This window comes from Mirounga leonina, unplaced genomic scaffold (genome assembly GCF_011800145.1).
Source record: "Mirounga leonina isolate KUSES-001 unplaced genomic scaffold, KU_Mleo_1.0 Mir_418, whole genome shotgun sequence".
In the NCBI taxonomy this organism is placed as follows: Eukaryota; Metazoa; Chordata; class Mammalia; order Carnivora; family Phocidae; genus Mirounga; species Mirounga leonina.
The window spans coordinates 2,137,451-2,155,775 of record NW_023270739.1 but is presented as its reverse complement, the minus strand read 5'-3'; the positions used below and the strand labels follow the sequence as shown (position 1 = coordinate 2,155,775).

Genomic DNA, 18,325 nt, shown 5'->3' with positions numbered 1-18,325 from the left:
CGAGGACGGCGGGGCCTGGAGGCCTCGTGGGGGAGGCCGCAAAGACGCTGCCGGCGGGGCCCGCAGACCTCCGAGCAGGAAACCGGTACCCAGAAGGGGGACGTGACTTGCCCAAGGTCACTCGGCGAGGCGGTGGCCCAGAAAGGACTAGCGAACTTTCCGTGGTGACCCGGGGCGGAGTAGTAAGTTTTCCTCTCCGCGAGTTGATTTCTCTAGCCTCCGCCGTTTCAGGCGTCTTCTCTCCTTTCCGGTCACCTTCTCCAGTCTCCCGCTCAGCCCCTGCTGGGGTCATGATGGACGCCTAGAGCGTCAGGTATCCTTTGAAGACCCAGACCCATCTAGGACCCCTCCTTTCTCCTGCTCTCGGTGCAGAGACAGAAGCTCTCCGCGCCTTAGTTACTCCTTTTAAAGTGGTAGCAGTAATAGCACTTCCCAGTGGTGAGAGTTAAGGCACAGGAGGTGAAAGTACTGGCTTGGGTGCTTGGTGCGTCCTCACTGCTTGCCAAACTGCTCTCCTTTGTCGTAATCTTAACTGAGGGCCAGAGAATGAATGGTTTGTCCGAGGTCACACTTGTTAGAGCGTCCGAATGTTCCCAGACTCAGACCTCCTGAGTCCCACTCCTCCGCATTACTTTTCTGCTACAACATGGACTGTTTTCACTTGTCCTGCTCAGGAGCTTTCAGTAGTTTCCCGGTGGCTTCCCAAGGAATTGAGCACAGACCCCTCAGCTTGGCATGGGCAGTTGAACTTCACTCTCTCTGCTTCACAGATCATTCAAATGAAACACAGTAACTGTTCTGACACACTCCTTGGACTGTACCTTGTCCAGCAGCTCCTCACTCACCCACCCCCAGGCCCATCGTCAGCCATGGAAATAGCCCCATCTTTTAGAGCTCAGTTCCGGTCACTTCCGACTTCAACCTCCTCATCTGCCTTCATTTGGATGTGCTGATAACTTCCTTGAAGTTTTTCCTCTGGCGCCTGTTTTAGCTCTGTTTGGATTTTTCTCTTACTCCTTTCCAGTCTGTTTGTAGATATTACAGTAGGAGCTGGATCTTACTTGGTTTGCATCCCATGTAGCATCTTCAACAAAGTAGGCATTCATTCAGTTATTTCTGTAACATTTCCCATTGGTCTACTAGGTGCCTGGTATGGCTTCTTAGGGTTACAGAAAAAAACAAAAAAAATCTTTGTTTTTATTGAGCTCTTTTGGTGCTAACATCGCTGCTTTGATTAATATGTTGGCAAAAAATATTCTTTAATTTGAACTTTCAGCCCACTAGCCAGTGTTACTTGAATGCTTTGGTCAGGATTCACAGTAAGAAGACATTTTATTTTTGCCATCTAGTACCCTCCTCATGCATATGTGAAGCAAAAATTTTGTGAAACAATATTTACCATGAATATCTGTTATGTTTTCTTATATTTTCTATTTGATTTTAGCCTGTATCACTTTAAAGGTGCTGTTCATAACTCATTAAATTGATTGCATGTTCTATCCCTTCAGTTAGCACTGCCTTGCACGGTACCTGGATCATGGCGTTCAAGAAAACTTGCTGGGGGTGCCTGGGTGGCTCAGTCGGTGAAGTGTCTGCCTTCAGGTTAGGTCATGATCCAGGGTCTTGGAATGGAGCCCTAGTCAGGCTCCCTGCTCAGCGGGAAGTCTGCTACTCCCTCTCCCTCTCCTGCCCTTCCCACCTTGTGCGCGAGCACACTCTCAAATCTCAAATCTCAAATAAATAAATAAATAAAATCTTTAAAAAAAAAAAAAAAGAAAACTTGCCGACTGGTAGGCTGAGCTGATGAAAGGATAGAGCTAGATCCAAATATTTATTTTAATTCATTTCACCAAATACTTACCCGTACCTGCTCTTCCAGACACTGGAATATAAGTTTATGAAGGTGAGGATCTTGTATGCACTTGCCACATGATATGTTCTTAATATTTGGTGAATGAATGAATCTCTATTAGTAAGGCCGTTATTTTAGGACATCAAACTTTGGTGGAACTGTGAAATCATAAAGACATCATCTCTTAAAGTTTGAATTTCTTTTTTTTTTTTAAGATTTTATTTATTTATTTACAGAGAGAGAGACAGCGAGAGAGGGAACACAAGCAGGGGGAGTGGGAGAGGGAGAAGCAGGCTTCCCACGGAGCAGGGAGTCCGATGCGGGGCTCCATCCCAGGACCCTGGGATCATGACCTGAGCCAAAGGCAGACACTCAACTGACTGAGCCACCCAGGCGCCCTAAAGTTTGAATTTCTGATTAAAGTATACAAGTGGGCATGGCAGATCCTTAGTGAGCCTTATTTCATGCTTTGAAATTTTAGGAACTGTAATGGAATTTTTTTAGTATTGTGGAATATAAACCTTGTGCCCAGATAAAGCATAAATAGAATGAATAAGTGCTTATGTTCCTAACCGTAGTATATATTCTGCATACAGATTTAGCACAAATTTAATATACTTTTTTACACTATGTAAACTTAAATGCAGGAAGCATATTCGTGAAATGGTGCAGGTAAAAAGTTACTTTTTAAAAATTTGTTAATATTTTGAGAGATTAATCATTCTTTTTTTATAATATTACACCACAAAAATGAAAAGATGATATGAAACAAATGATAAATCCTTTGCCCAGCATTATCTTCCCTATTTACTTAAGGAAATATTCCACTTTAACCACTGTGAGGCAAGGACCTGGTCTGTCTTGCTCACTGCTGCATCCCCAACTGTTAGCACAGTGCTTGGCATGCAGTAGTATGAACTTCCAGTGTCAAGAGGTGTCCCAGCACAGGAGGGACTGATTCTGCCTGAAGAAGCCAGGGATGGCTCACAGAGATGACATTTAAGGCAGATCATTTTAGGGAGGAAGTTGTACCGAGCAGAGAGAATGAGGTGTGCACCAACATGCATGTGAGGGTCAGGGGAGTGCTGCAGGTTGAACTTGGAGTCGCAGATGTGGGCCTTAGGGTGGGGCTCCTCATGTGTCCTGCTAAGGGATCTAGTTGGATTCTATACCTCTAGGCACTCTCGAGGGCCATCACAGTCTTTTAGAGCAGGAGTGGGAAAGAGGACGTGTCAGGTCATTACCTTTCCAGACAACCAGTGACATTATGGAGGAAATACTGATAAGTCTGTCGAGTGTATCTGGGGAAAGGGGAGAAGGGCCCAGAGTCTCCATTGCTGCACATACTGCAGATGTCAAACATGCCTGTGCACTTCAAAAGCACTTATTTGCAGAGAATTGGTGGAGTAAGGAAGCAGCCAGATACTGGTTAGGGCAATTTTCCCCAAACTTGCATATTTGTACAATTGCCTGGTCCCGCACTAGGCCTTCTGAATCCATTTCCGGGAGCGTCTGGGAATCCCTGTATTTAAGCAAGCATGTACGTAACATATGATATCATACATGTGTTATTATAAATTCTGTTATATTGACACATTCTCCCTGGAAGTACTGTACCAGCCACAGCCTCTGGAATCCTTATTCAGAAGTTACTTTAATGCTTTTGAGATGAGAGGTCAGTTCAGACTGTAGAAAGTGACTGCCTTCTGGCACATTTTATGAATATTCACAGTTTCTTTTAATGTGTTAATGAGGCTTTCAGGATACAGAGAAATAGGTTTTAGTAATTTGATTTGTCACTATAGTTATCCTAGAACATATCCAATTTTGTTTTAAAAAATTAGAATACTTTCGGGCACCTGGGTGGCTCAGTTGGTTAAGCGACTGCCTTCGGCTCAGGTCATGATCCTGGAGTCCTGGGATCGAGTCCCACATCAGGCTCCCTGCTCAGCAGGGAGTCTGCTTCTCCCTCTGACCCTCCTCCCTCTCATACTCTCTGTCTCTCATTCTCTCTCTCACAAATAAATAAAATCTTAAAAAAAAAAAAAATTTAAAAAAATTAGAATACTTTCTAAAACAAAAAAGCAATTTTTTTCTTTTCTTTGATGTCTTTTTTTTTTTTTAAGATTTATGTGTTTATTTGAGAGAGAGAGAGCAGGGGGAGGGGCAGAAGGAAAGGGAGAGAGAATCTCAAGCAGACACCCCGCTGAGAGCAGAACCCAACACCGGGCTCGATCTCATGACCCTGAGATCATGACCTGAGCCGAAATCAGGAGTTGGATGCTTAACCAACTGAGCCACCCAGGTACCCCTTTTGATAAATGTCTTTGTGGCACCTTATTTTTTAACTGTTTTTTTTTTTTTTCTTCAAATGGGCCTTAGGTGTATAGGTCCAAACAGCCATAGTCCCAGAGACCTCAGTTAATGACACTGTCATCATAGGTTCATGCCTGCCCCTTTCAGTTATTTTTCATCTTTATTTTATTTATTAGTAATACACTGGACACCGTGGAGGGAGCTCACAACCAGTCCAGGATTTGTATATCAACAGTACTTACATCTGTCCTTTGCTTCCCAGCCTCCACTCCACAGAGGGAAACATGGTACTGAGCTTTCTGGAGCACCATCTAAAGACAAAATGCAAAGATTTTTGTTTTTTTATGTAAGCTTATTATTTATTGTGTTTTCTCCCTCCCTTTTAGAGTTTGGAGCCTCTTCCAGCTAATGGACCTGATTTTGGAGCATTAGGAGAAGAGGCTGAGTTTGTTGAAGTTGAACCTGAAGCCAAACAGGAGATTCTTGAAAACAAAGATGTGAGTTTCTGCTGAAGGGCTTGATGCAGTTCCTGCCGGAGACATTTGCTTCCCTAGACCCCCAGGGAGACAGAAGGATTAGCCTGTCTCATTGCCTTCATTTAAGAAGACCTGGTAGCCAACTACGTTTCAGAAAGGCTGGCGACTTTTAGAAAAGTAGTTTCTGGTTTTAGAGAAATCCGTTTATTTATGTGGGAAGCTTAAACAAACGTATTTTTGTACTTAAGTTATAAGAAAAAAACAAAGTATTTCAAGGACAAACTCAAATTATAATTAAGTTTATACTGTGTCCAGAAAAAAGAGTGAAACTTTTCCTAAGCTTTGTTGCCTTTGAAATTTAAATCCAGCTGAAAGAAGTGTAAGCACATTTTCAGTGGTTGTGTAATTAAGAACTTCTGCAGTATTCTGATTACTTTCAGATATGCATTTCCCTAATACTTCTTATTATTCCTGCTTTATTTTCTCTGTTACTCATTACCATCTACTGTACTATATATGTTGCCTATTTCTACCCTCGTTAGAAGGTAAGCTCCATCGAGTCAGGAATTTATGTCTTGTTCACTGCTATATCCTCAGTGTTTAGAATAATACCTGGCTGTTAGGTGATTGGTGCATTGTTATTGAATGAATTAAATAAATAAGCTTTTACAGATAATAAGGTAAGAGGCTCTGAGCCAGCATTTATCATGTTTACTGAAATATGCAGAAGCTCTCTAGCAAGATGCACAGTTACTAAATTGGGGGTCACAGCATCAGCCAGGGGCCAGTGCTCTGGGAGCACGCTGGGAAGGCTATATGGGGGACCTCTGTGGCCTGCTTGGGTTTAGGACTGTCGTGGTCCTTGGTCATCCAGCTACAGAGACCTTGTAAGTCTCAGTCACAGGAAGTACAGACCTGGCAAAGGATAGGTTCAGGTAACCAGCTTTTTTCAAAAGGCAGGAAAATAAATGAAGTCTGGAATTAAGAAGTATGGATCATTAAACTTGAAAAAAAAAAAAAAATCCTTGGTTTAATTGTCAGACATTTGTCTTTAGCCTTGATGCCTACTTTCTTGTCCAGTATCATACTTAATAATCTGTGTCCCTGCAAAAGAATGAAACTGGACCACTTTCTTACACCATACACAAAAAATAAACTCCAAATGGATTAAGGACCTAAATGTGTGACCTGAAGCCATTAAAATCCTAGAGTAGAGCACAGGCAGTAATTTCTCTGACATCAGCCATAACGAATTTTTTCTAGATAGGTCCCCTGAAGTAAGAGGAATAAAAGTAAAAATAGGCTACTGGGACTGCATCAAAATAAAAAGCTTCTGCATGGTGAAGGAAACAGCCAACAAACATAAAAGGCAGCCTACTGAATGGGAGAAGTTATTTGCAAATGACATATCCATTAAAGGGTTAGTATCCAAAATACGTGAAGAACTTACATGACTCAACACCAAAAAAACAAATAATCCAATTAGAAAATGGGCAGAAGACATGAATAGATACTTCTCCAAAGAAGACCTACAGATGGCCAGTGGACACATGAAAAGATGCTCCACATCACTCATCATCAGGGACATGCAAATCAAAACCACAATGAGATATCACTTCACACCTGTCACAGTGGCTAAAATCAACAATACAAGAAACAACAGGTCTTGGCGAGGATGCGGAGAAAGGGGAACCCTCGTGCACTGTTGGTGGGAGTGCAAACTGGTGAAGCCACTGTGGAAAAAATTAGAAATACCCTATGATCCAGTAATTCCACTGCTGGCATTTCCCCAAAGAACATGAAAACCCTAATTTGAAATGATTCCACCCCGATGTTTGTTGCAGCATTATCTACAATAGCCAAACTATGGAAGCAGCCCAAGTGTCCATAGACTGATGAATGTATAAAGATGTGGTATAGATACATAATGGAGTGTTACTCAGTCCTAAAAAAGAACGAAACCTTGCCATTTGCAATGACATGGATGGAGCTGAGAGTATGATGCTGAGTGAAATAAGTCAGTCAGAGAAAGACAAATACCATATGATTTCACTCATATGTAGAATTTAAGAAACAAAACAGACAAAGAAAAAAAGACAAACCAAGAAATAGATTCTTAACTACAGAGGACAAACTGGTGGTCACCAGAGGGGAGGCCGGTGGGGGGTGGAGGAAACAGGTGATGGGGATGAAGAGTACACTTGTGCTGATGAGCATGGGGTAATGTATAGAATTGTCGGATCCCTAAATTATACACCTGAAACTAATTGAACACTGTATGTCATCTATACTGGAATTAAACAAAAAACAAAAAAAGACCATTTAAAACCTAAAAAAAAAAAAATAGTGATAATCCATGTCCCTTCGTCACATTTAGGTGGTTGTTCAACATGTTCATTTTGATGGACTTGGAAGAACTAAAGATGATATCATCATATGTGAAATTGGAGATGTTTTTAAGGCGAAAAACCTTATCGAGGCAAGTAGTCTCCCTGCTTGGCATAGTTTCCGTTCCCTTCTAAAGAACCTACAAATCTGTCTCAAAGCCCCGAGCTCCCGCGCCAGCCTCTCCGCTGATAACCTTGCCTCCTACCCTGAAGGGAGCCTCGGTGCCCCCAAGCCGGGCCCCCTACCCTGGTTCCCTGGGTGCCTCCCAAAAACCTAACCTGTGTTTGCTTTCGCCCTTCCCTCCAGCCTCTCTTTCTGCAGAGGCTGGTCCATATGTGTGTTCCTCACAAGCACCAGCGCTGTGATAGGAGCGGACCACGTTGCTTGCTGACTCCCTCCCCGGCACCCCACTTAGCGCTCTAGCATGCTCTCGTGGGCTGGGTGCTCTGTCGTTACCCACTCCTGCTGTCTCCTTGGGACACTTGCTCCATTCATCTGCCATCTCCATCCTCTCCTTGGTCGGTGCCTTCCTCCTTCTGCGCTTGGAGCCATGTTGGAGGCAGAGTCCCCACCAGCCTCCCGGAGGCCGGGTTCAGGCAGCCCCTGTCAGTACCCACAGTCCTTAATCTTCAGACACTGTTTGACCATTCTCACTTTAAAGAAAATTGCTATTTTTTTTTTAAGATTTTATTTATTTGACAGAGAGAGACACAGCGAGAGGGGGAACACAAGCAGGGGGAGTGGGAGAGGGAGAAGCAGGCTTCCCGCTGAGCAGGGAGCCCAATGTGGGGCTCGATCCCAGGACCCTGGGATCATGACCTGAGCCGAAAGCAGACGCTTAACAACTGAGCCACCCAGGCGCCCCGAAAATTGCTATTTTTTTAAAAAAAGAATATATAAGCACAATCTTAAAAAAGCATCAAACCATCTGGTGGTACAGAGGATACTGAACTGAAAGGTAGGCATTTCCCTCCCCCGCTGGCCCCAGTCTCACTCCCCAGGGGTCAGCAGGCTGGGGCTCCTGTATGGTGTGTGTCACGCACATGTAGACACAATAACCCCATTCCCCACATTTTCCTGCACCTTTCATTTTTGATACTATATGGAGATCTGTGGCATTAATACATTTAAAATTCTTGCCCACCTGTCAGGGAAATACCCTGTGTCCTTGTTTTCATTGGGGCTTTTTCCCAGTGAATGAGACTGAGCACCTTTCCCAGGTTTACTGGCCATTCATGTATTTTGTGAATTACCTGTTGGTGTCTCCCATTTACCATTGGATTGTTAGGTTTTGTTAATTTACAAGGGCTCCTCGCATAGGACAGAAGTGATCTCTGTCACTGACACGAATACATTGCTCTTGTTCTGTTGTCTTTTGAGATTGTTTTTATCTTCCCTCTTTCTCAGCGTTTTCTCTCCCCCTGATTTCCACGGATCCCACACTCTCCTGGGCTGCTTGCCCCTCTCCTCATGTTCACTTTAGGCTGCACTGTCAGCTTCTTTCTCTGTGACCATCCTTATGTGTTGCTTTTCCATGAGGATTGTCTGCTGGGGGCTCTCAGCCACACCCCTGGTCTCACTACAGCTTGTGTGGTAGGGCCCCCCACTTCTACTTCTTGCCAGGCCTCTGTTGAGCTTTAGGCTCGAATATGCACCTGCCTGCTAAGCATTTCCTCATGGGATCGCCACAAACATCTCCAACCCTGTGTGGCCAGAGAAGGAACTCATCATCCCTTTCCCCCCAGCCCCTGCTGGCCCTTCCTTCTCTGTCTCTGACTTCTCAGTGGTTTCTCTAATGGTACCCAGAAGTGCTTAGCCCAGAGCGGAAAGTTGGTATAGTCTCCTCTCTCTCCTGCCCTCCATCCAGTCAGTGACCATCCTCGGGCTCCGCGTGTGACGTGTGTGTAGTCTGTCCTCCCCCAGCACCGTGACCCGTGCTCAACAGCTGCCCTCCCAGGCCCCGGGGCTGCTGTGAGCAGCTCCTCCTGCCTCCCTCCGCCCCTTTTTCTTTCTCCATGTTCATCCACACTATCAGTTGTCTCTCCTGAGGAAGTTCTACCCTGTCTGTCCCCTGCTGGAAGCTCCGAAGTCAGTCCCCTTTTACCTGCAGGACAGGCTCTAAACCATGCGTATTATGAGTCCTGCCCTACTCTGCTCCCCGAGAGCCTTTCCTGCCCTGCCCTTCTACTTCTGCCTGTCCCTCCAGCAGGAAAGGACTGCTGACCTCAGAAGACACCGCTGTCAACATTGAAGAAAGAAAAAAGCAGAACAGTGGTTAGAAAACACGAGCAACACAGAAAGGCACACAACATGGTCTCCCTTGCACCAAACACAACCACTGTAACGACAGATCGTCAGCCCTCCGAGGAGTCCTGCCGGGCGGGGTGCATTTTGACTAGTTTTTTTTGTTTGTTTGTTTGTTTCTGTGAAAGGGATCTTGTCAATGCACCTGCTTTCTGTCCTCATTCGGGGTTTGCTCTTCTGAACGGGGCTTTGTTGTTGCTCCCTGAGTGCTGTCCATCCCCTTCACGTGTCTAGTCTCCGTGGGGCCGCCTTCTCAGTGACTCAGCAGCAGTGCTAAACCCCCAGGCCGGTCAGACGGCCACCAGCTGTGCTCCTGTCCTAGAGGAAGACCTTCTCTTTTTGTCTTCTCTCACAGGTGATGCGGAAATCTCACGAAGCCCGAGAAAAACTGCTTCGCCTAGGAATATTTAGACAAGTGGATGTTTTGATTGATACGTGTCAAGGTACCTGCTGTGGCGTAGTATCCCTCATTATCCCTCCCGTCCATCCTGCAGGATCACAAAAGCTGAACATGTGGCCAGACAGATAGCATCTGGAGGGTTATCACGCACAAAGGTCTTGGTAGTTCACGGTCCCAGGGGGGTAATTGGAATTTTTTTTTTTTTTAATGTCAGGCTGAGGGAGGACAGGTGAACTTTGAAGATACTGTCATCTGAACCGGTGGATGGTGCAGGCGTTCTAGGGAGGATCCCAAGGGAGGTCAGCCAGGCTTCATTCGGGATAGCCCAGCCCAACCGGTGTCCAAATGGGCTCTTGGCAGGCAGGCTCCATCTAAATGTGTGCTTTCAGCGGGAGGGCACCAGGCCTCAGATTTCACTTTCAGTTTTTGCTCATTTGCTTGTTTGCTGCTTGACATCGCACAAGTCTGCCAGCTTAGTCAACGTGTACTCTTTGGTTGATGAGCACGTGCCGCAGGCAGGCCCTGTGCTGGGTACCAGGGAGAGGCCAGCAGCGAGCAACGCATAGTCTCCTTCTGAAGGAGCTTCCGGGCCAGCAGAGCAGGTCAGGGGCCGTGGGGCGGGACAGCCAGCCCTTCCTGCCCCCTCAGTGAGAGTAGTGACACAGCTGTACCCAGGCGAAGCTCTGTGGTGAGCATGTGTGTGCAGGATCCCACTGAATCCTCACCCACACCTGGGGAAGTGGCTGGCGTTATTTTAGAAAAGATGTTTCCCAGCTAAGGAAACCAAGGCTCAGAGAGGTTTAACTTGCCCCAGGTCAGACAAGTGAGTGACAGAAGTGGCCCGTCCACTACTCTGGAGTGCTTTTCTTGGGGCCACGTCTGGTTGGCAGCGTTTCACCTTAGCGCTCTCCTGCCTGCCGTCGACGTGACGTGCGTGTGGTCCGCGGGGGCGCTTCTGTGGGGTGCTCCATCCCGGCGGCAGTTAGCATTACCTGGGAACTCGTGAGAAGGAACGGTTGGGGAAGTAAAGCCCTACATGATTCTGTGATGGGGGTGCCCGTCGTCATCCATGTGTCAGACCCTGTAGAATGTACAGCAGCAAGGACGAACCGTGCAGACCACACTGTGGTTCCTGCTGAGGCCTCGCTGTGGGTTTGTGACTTGTGACAAATGTTACCACGCTGATGCAAGATGACTGCAGGAGGAGATGCGTGTGGGTGGGGGTAGGCTCTACGGGAACTCTCCACTTTGTGCTCGATTTTTCCATAAACCTAAAGCTGCTCTAAACAGGAAAGCCTCTTAATTAAATAAAAAAAAAATGGTGCCAAGGCTCCGGCCTGGGCTGAGTCTGGGTATCGAGGAGCTGGCATTGAGGCAGCTGAACTGCCCCGCCGGGGTTGTGGGGTCAGCCCTGCCTTTCTATGAGAGACCCCCAGTCCTTTGCAGAGCTCAGCCCTGCCCCCCAGCACCCTGGGGCCTGTGGTGGGTGCCAGGGCAGCTGCCGCCGACTTGCGCCCTCATCATCCCACAGCCACCGCACCCCTGGCTCGCGGAAAGACAGGGACCGTCACCTCTGAACTTGCATTGAGTTTGTTGCTTCTCTTTTGGGGTTACTAGAGTCCCTCTTGTCACAAGAATTCTGTTTTAATGGCAGTTGAATTGCTGCCTCGAGTATCCTCAAGGACTCCCTAGGAGGAGAAGAAATGCCCTTAGCAGATAGCATGCACTTAAGCAAATATCGCTGCTCGCAGTTCCCTCCTTGTAGCATCTGACTTGTTTGATATCTCCTACCACAGGAACTAGATGCAGGTTCTTAGGTGCAAAGGTATATTGTGATTTTGTGGTGGACTGTTCTTGAACTTTAAAACAGACGGTGTGTTTGTCAAATGAAATGAACCTTCGAATGGCTTTTTGTCTTTTTTAGCGGTGGGACCTAAAATAAAACCGCATGTTTGAGTTGTCTCACTGTGCAATATTTTTTGTGTACGTAGGTGATGACGCGCTTCCAAATGGGTTAGACGTTACCTTTGAAGTAACTGAATTAAGGAGATTAACGGGCAGTTACAACACCATGGTCGGCAACAACGAAGGCAGTATGGTATGATATACTTCCTACCAGCAGACCTTTCAGTGGTGAGCCCTGAAACGTGCCTGTTCTCAAAACTGATGGTGGTTTCGAGACCCTCACACGCCTCCGTCTCTGGGCTGATGGTGTCTCACTGACGCTCCTAGGCCTGACTAGAGTACGTTTTACCTTTTCGTTTAATTTAAATTCCAGCGAACACACCGTGTTAGCTGAGTTTCAAGTGTCCAGGAGAGCGACTCACCACTTGCACACGTCACCCAGTGCTCATCACGACGAGTACCCTCCGCAGCCCCTTCCCCTGTTTCTCCCCATCCCGACTGTAGTCTGTTTCAGATTGTTTGAAAACAGTAGGTAACATCAGTGGTTAATTAGGAGTGATTTGGAGAATGTTTGTATTAAGTTTCTTGTTCAAATTCCCCTGAATTCCCAATCTGTACAGTTGATTTCCCTGGCTTTGCAGTCAGCAAGTGAGCCTGCCCCTCACCATCAGACAGAAGGGGGGGGGGGGGGCATATCCACTCAGCAAAGGTACATTTTTAAAGAGGAAAGGCCGGATCTGTAGTCCGCGGTTTTGTCCTGGGTTTATGAGGCTCCCTTTGCCAGCAGAGTCTTTCTTAACAGTTACCCTTCCTTCCGTGTAAACCACCGCTGATTTTCTCTTCCTCCTAGGTGCTTGGCCTCAAACTCCCTAATCTTCTAGGCCGTGCAGAAAAGGTGACTTTTCAGTTTTCCTATGGAACCAAAGAGACTTCGTATGGCCTGTCCTTCTTCAAACCACGGCCCGGAAACTTCGAGAGAAAGTAGGGAGCCAACAGACGATTGAGTACAGTGGCCTGGTTATAAGTTAAAGTAGATGCGTTGGTTGCGAACAGACACTTGGCTAAAGCAGCTCGCCCTTGTGTGGTGTGTCACAAGGCGCTGCAGCTTCCCTCGTGGCACTGAGCCCCGGAAGCGTGTTTTTAGATGTGTTGATTTAAATGTGTACGAGTTATCATCACTGAGCATCTAAAGCTCTGTCCCATTGTCTCCTAGCTTCTCTGTAAACTTATATAAAGTTACTGGCCAGTTCCCTTGGAGCTCACTTCGGGAGACAGACAGAGGAGTGTCTGCCGAGTACAGCGTGAGTAGCCTTTCGTCCCTCCCTCTGTGCACTTGAGTGAGAACAGGCCTAGTTCGCTGATCGCCAGAGTCAGCAAGAGGGGGTGGGCCAGGGCGGGCAGGCCTGCCTGCGGTCTGGCGCTTGGAGTGCGGGCCTCGTGGCCGGGGTCACCCTCTGCCCTTCGCCCTGCTGTGGGGTGCTTCCTGGCTGGCGCCTTCCTGCGATGCCGTGTGTTTGTCCTTCCTCGCGTGTGCTGAGGTCCATAGCTTCTGGCAGCCAGCAAGGTCACTGCGGGTTCCTGAAAGCTTTCCTCGTTGGTGGCCACTTACGTACTTCTAGCAGGATCTGACGTAATGCAGCAGATGGAATTCCTACCATTTGACCACCTTTTGGCTTTACGATGACCCCTGCCCTCTCTCCCTTTCTACACCGTGCGGGCTCCCCTCCTGTTCCGGGCTCGGTTCATGAGGGAAGAGTGGACACCCAACGTGAGCGCGGTCTGTAGGCCAGCAGCATGGCCTCACCCGGGAGCTGGTTAGAAATGCAAGGTCGTGGGCCCCGCCTGCCCGCTGAACCAGCGTCTCGGGGAGGACGGCCGGCACGTTCTCTCCATCCGCGCCCCGGCAGCTCTGGTCCGGGACCCGTGCTGGAACCCTGCGGTCGGTGCCTTGAGGCACTGGAGACACTGGCCGCTTGCATTCCTCAGCCTCGCGGGCAGACCAGGGGCACGAAGCCCCCAGCACGGAGTGGGGCCAGCGGCCCCTGGCTCGGGATGCAACGTGAGCGCTTGCAGTTCCATGTTCAGTTCTCCATGTGGCCCCCTCTCCGCGTCCCCTGGGAGTAGCCTTGGGACGCCTTTCTGCCCTGGGCGGGGTGGGGGGGCGCCCAGCTGGCGCTGCCCTCCCAGCCCCTGCCCGGCAGCAGCTCTCCAGAGGCCACCGGCGGTGAGCCCTGGGGTGCGGGTCCCTCCCCACCTCTCTCCCGTGTGCCCCTTTTATCACTTTTTTCTAAGCCTTTTTTATTTATTTTATTTTTTATTTTTTAAAAGATTTTATTTCTTTATTTGACAGAGAGACACAGCGAGAGAGGGAACACAAGCAGGGGGAGTGGGAGAGGGAGAAGCAGGCCTCGGGCTGAGCAGGGAGCCAGATGCAGGGCTCGATCCCAGGACCCTGGGATCACGACCTGAGCCGAAGGCAGACGCTCAACAACTGAGCCACCCAGGTGCCCCTCTAAGCCTCTTTTAAAGAGCAGGTTCTTAGGAGGCTTAGAGATAGCTGGTTTAGCCCCAAGGCATAGCAGGGGTGAAGGCCATCTCTGTTGGACGAGGCCTTTGGGGAGGTGCATGGCAGAGGGGCCAGGGGAATGGGAGGGACAGAGGACTGGGAGCTGGTGGCCCTGGGCTTGAGAGATGAGCTCCTGGAGGAAAAGGGCACCATCTGGCCCCTGCCTCATCCTTCTGACTGTGAACACAGAGACATAGATGTGTCTCCTCTGGGCGGTTGTGCTTCTCTTGTTAGGAGCTGCCTTATGAGGAAGGAAGGAATGATTTAGGCCAGCCGTGCACCTTCCTCAGGCATTTGGGGGAGTAGCTGAGTCTCATGTGGCCCTACGTGCGGAAATGGCAGGTGGGCAAGGCTGCCCTGGATCCTGGCTGCTTGATACCGTGCCTTGTGGATGCTCGATGAGAACCAGAGTTGAGGCGGGTGGCCCCGAGTTCTCACCCTGGGAGCCAGGCCTGAGGGCTACGGGGAATGCCCAGCGAAAGACCGCGCCGGGAATGTGAAGTGACCTGGCTTACTTGTAGGAGTCACATCATCGTCACACTGCCTGAGGCCACTAGATAGTGTTCACTGTTCCAGAGCAACCTGGGTGTCTCTCTGTGATGGGGACCTGAGATGGGCGGGCCTGACTTTGGGGCCAGAGGGTCGGGGCAAGAGGCAGGTGCTGCTTGCCCGGGGGTCACGTGGCTCAGGCCTCTGGCTGCAGGAAGGATGCTCTTCACTTGTGAGCACCTTCGTCTCCTCCCTCTTCCCCGGGGCCTGATGTGGGTCTCCGCCGTCACTCATACTGGCTTTGGACCGGGGACTGGGCCAGGTGGGGCGAGCGTCAGGTCATAGAGCCCAGAAAGCAGCCTGTGGGTTACCAAGCTGGGCGCTGAGTGTGGCTTTCTCACAGGTCACCTGTCTCCTTGCTCGGAGCAGAGTCCTGCTGCTTTGAGCAGGATCACAGCTCTCTCCCCTTCTCCCTCCCTCCCTCCCTTCCCCGCCTTCCCTTCTTTTCCTCCCTCCCACACACCGTAAAAACAACAACAACAAAACAAAACAAAACACGTATCTTAGGTGTTTAATTGGAACAAGATTTCTGTGCCTCGTTCTGAGGCCTGATGGGGGACGACTCCCCGTGGGCACAGCACAGAAAGGCTTATTGTGGGCCCCCCCACCCCCACCCCCATGTCCTTGCAGTTTCCCATATGGAAAACCAACCACACCGTCAAGTGGGAGGGCGTGTGGCGGGAGCTGGGCTGCCTCTCGAGGACGGCGTCCTTTGCTGTCCGGAAGGAAAGTGGGCACTCGCTGAAATCATCTCTTTCGGTAAGGGCTTTCCTCGTTTGACTACGTATTTAGATGCATTGGGAGAATAGCCTTCGCCAGCAATGGGACAGACTGGAAAGGGTCACGGGTTGGGTGGCTGCTGGCGGCTTTGTGAGTTTCTGGGCACTCGCCCCGAATTATTCTGTTGAAGCATCGTCAGCGGAGATGGGAAGGTGTGCCTGGGAGCCGACTGTGGGATGTGCTTGAAAGCTGGCCGAGTTCACTTAGGTCAGGGTCAAGCTCCTTGAGAGGATGGGCCGAGCGACAGGTCAGCATCTCCCAGCTGGTGACCATGAATTGTCTGCTCCACCCTCTCGGTTCCCTCACCTGTGAATTAGGGACCAGGAACTGCCTTCCCAGAGGGCTTTTCTGAAGGTGAAGTGATGTGATAGGGCAAGGGGCTGGGCACAGCACGCGGCCTGTGGTCAGCGCTCAGGAAGTACGCCTTCTTACTTGACACGATGGCTTGAAGTGAAATACTGAGATGCACGTTTCTTTCAGCATGCAATGGTCATCGACTCACGGAACTCCTCCATCTTGCCCAGAAGAGGTGCTCTGCTGAAAGTTAACCAGGTAGTATTCCTTTACTTACATGCGACCTGCTGGCTCGGTGACCTGGGAGGGGAGAGAGTCCCACCCAGTAGGCACATTTTCTATATTGAATGCTTTCCTTTAATTATGGAGATTGTTCTAGAATGGCTTTCAGGGGTGTCGGTCCCATGTGAGGGTCCCAGCTCTGGAACTGCTCCGTGTAGTGCAGTGTTCTGCCCCCACAGAGCGGAGGGGAGATAAAGTTCTAGCCTTTGGGATGGGGTCACTCACTAGGCAGGGAGGAAAGTTGAGGCTTGGCTGAGCTAATCCCTTGGTCACCAGTAAGAGACCACCTCAAGGCAGGGAGGGTAACTCCTACACCTGAGGGTCCCCGGGGTGGATGCCAACAGGGGGGCGCACTGTTGCGCTGTCTGCCTGATCTTCAGGATCAGAGGACCAACTAGAAATCAGATTTTTACATCAAATATGCCCAATTGTGCAAGATTGGCTAATTCTTTTTTTCAAACACCGAGTAGGCCAAACAAGCCATATCACGCAGCAGAATGTTCCCGTGGCCAGTGTTTCTCCCCACATACAGGAGTAACATAACATAACATAACATACTCTGCGCAGTCAGTATGTTTGAGGATTCTGTGTTATGTCAGTCCCCTGGTACCATCTAGAACAACTAGAATAACAGAATGGAGCTTCTAGGGGACAGACAGAAGCGATCTGCCTTTTTAAAAATACAGAACAACAAAAGTAAATAGTACTTGGAGTGACATGGTTTTGGAGCTGGTGTAGTAAGTCTGTTTGCTCTATTTGACATGCGGATCCTTCGCCAACAGGAGCTGGCCGGCTACACTGGAGGGGACGTGAGCTTCATAAAAGAAGATTTCGAGCTTCAGTTGAATAAACAACTTTTACTCGATTCAGTGAGTATCCAGCCAGACCTTCACCTGTATTTTTATCCCTTGTTTTTGGAAACTCAATTCCTGGATAGTAAAAGCATCATCCAGAGGGGAAGCCCAGAACGTTAGTGCTTGAAACTGAAGTGCTCGATCTTTTCAATTTAGCTGGAATTGAGGATACTCTGGGGAGAAGTGATCGTTTCTCTCTTCAAGAAGAACCTGTCAGTCATTTTATGTGGGACCCCAGGAGAGCCCCTTCCCCATTTGTCAGCTCGGGGCCATCATGGAAATGTGTCTGGAGGGCAGAGGAATGCACTTCCTTTCCCTCTGAGGTCCCTTCCAAAGAAATTCCAAGGCTTCACCTTATTTTGCTGAGTCTGCAGGACTCTGGGCACTTCCGGGAATTTCTTTTTAAATCTTTAATCCGGTTTGGTTTGGTTTCTCCTGATTTGCTCAGGAATGAGGAGTAAGTGACCTGATTCTGACCGAGGCAGAGGAGCCCCTCGGCTCGTTCTCCAGTCCTCCCAGGGCTGGGGAGACTGGGGACAGCTCTCTGTGCCCCCCTGCGACACACACACCACCTCTGCCCTTCGCCACCACCAAACGCGGGGCGAGGAGTGAGCTTTAATGAGATGGCACGCGTGTCTGCTTCTACAGTCACTTACCACTGCCCCCAGTCAGGCCTGGTGTCGTTGCTTCTTGCATGTGGTTCCTGCCTTTCCCCTGCCGCTGCTGGTCCGGAGGCCCCCGCGTTGTCCAGTCGGCGAGCTCCTCCCGGCCCCCTCCCCGGCCCTCGCCACTGCACTCGACGCTGTCCTCACTGGACTCCATCATGACTGTGTCCTCCTTCCACGTGTCCACTTCCTCTTTGCGGGGTCCTTTCGAGGCTTGCTGCACTCCCACCTTGCGAGTGTCCCCCCTAGATTCTCGTGGGGGTGTCCTACGCTGCCACTCTCCCTAGAGGATCTCGTCCCGCCCGTGTGCTTGGCACAGCTCTCCTTGGTGCCAGAGTCACATGCTGCCGGGTGTTTCCACTCTGCTCCTCAGGGACGCTTCAAATTCAGCGTGTCTGAAACCAACTATTACTTTCCCCGCACCCGGGCTCCCAGTTCCACTGGCTTGTACAGCTGTTGACCCAGCTGCCCTTGACCTCCCTAACTGCTTGGAGGAGTCCTCACCCTGAAGGCCACTGAGCACCCAGCCCTGCCTCTTCTGCCTGCTCAGTGTCACCCAGATCCCATGCTGCGCTTTCGCACCTTGGTTGTGATGTCCCTTTCTGATGAGTGTCGCTCCCCCTTCTCCTCCACGCTGCAGACGTGCTGCTCTTTGTGAGATGCAAGTCTTAACAGTACCGCTGTCCCGCGTGAG

At 49.4% G+C, this 18,325-nt stretch overlaps 1 protein-coding gene across 1 annotated transcript in view; it reads left to right on the top strand.

Annotated features, from left to right (window-relative positions):
* Positions 1–18,325, top strand: part of SAMM50 (SAMM50 sorting and assembly machinery component) — a 35,206-nt gene that overhangs the window by 291 nt on the left and 16,590 nt on the right. Inside the window, exons 2-10 of the mRNA XM_034987334.1 lie at positions 4,555–4,665; positions 7,022–7,123; positions 9,692–9,779; positions 11,728–11,834; positions 12,492–12,622; positions 12,855–12,942; positions 15,387–15,515; positions 16,017–16,088; positions 16,895–16,981. Of these exons, the coding sequence (XP_034843225.1) occupies positions 4,555–4,665; positions 7,022–7,123; positions 9,692–9,779; positions 11,728–11,834; positions 12,492–12,622; positions 12,855–12,942; positions 15,387–15,515; positions 16,017–16,088; positions 16,895–16,981 (915 nt within the window). The remainder of the gene's footprint in view (positions 1–4,554; positions 4,666–7,021; positions 7,124–9,691; positions 9,780–11,727; positions 11,835–12,491; positions 12,623–12,854; positions 12,943–15,386; positions 15,516–16,016; positions 16,089–16,894; positions 16,982–18,325) is intronic.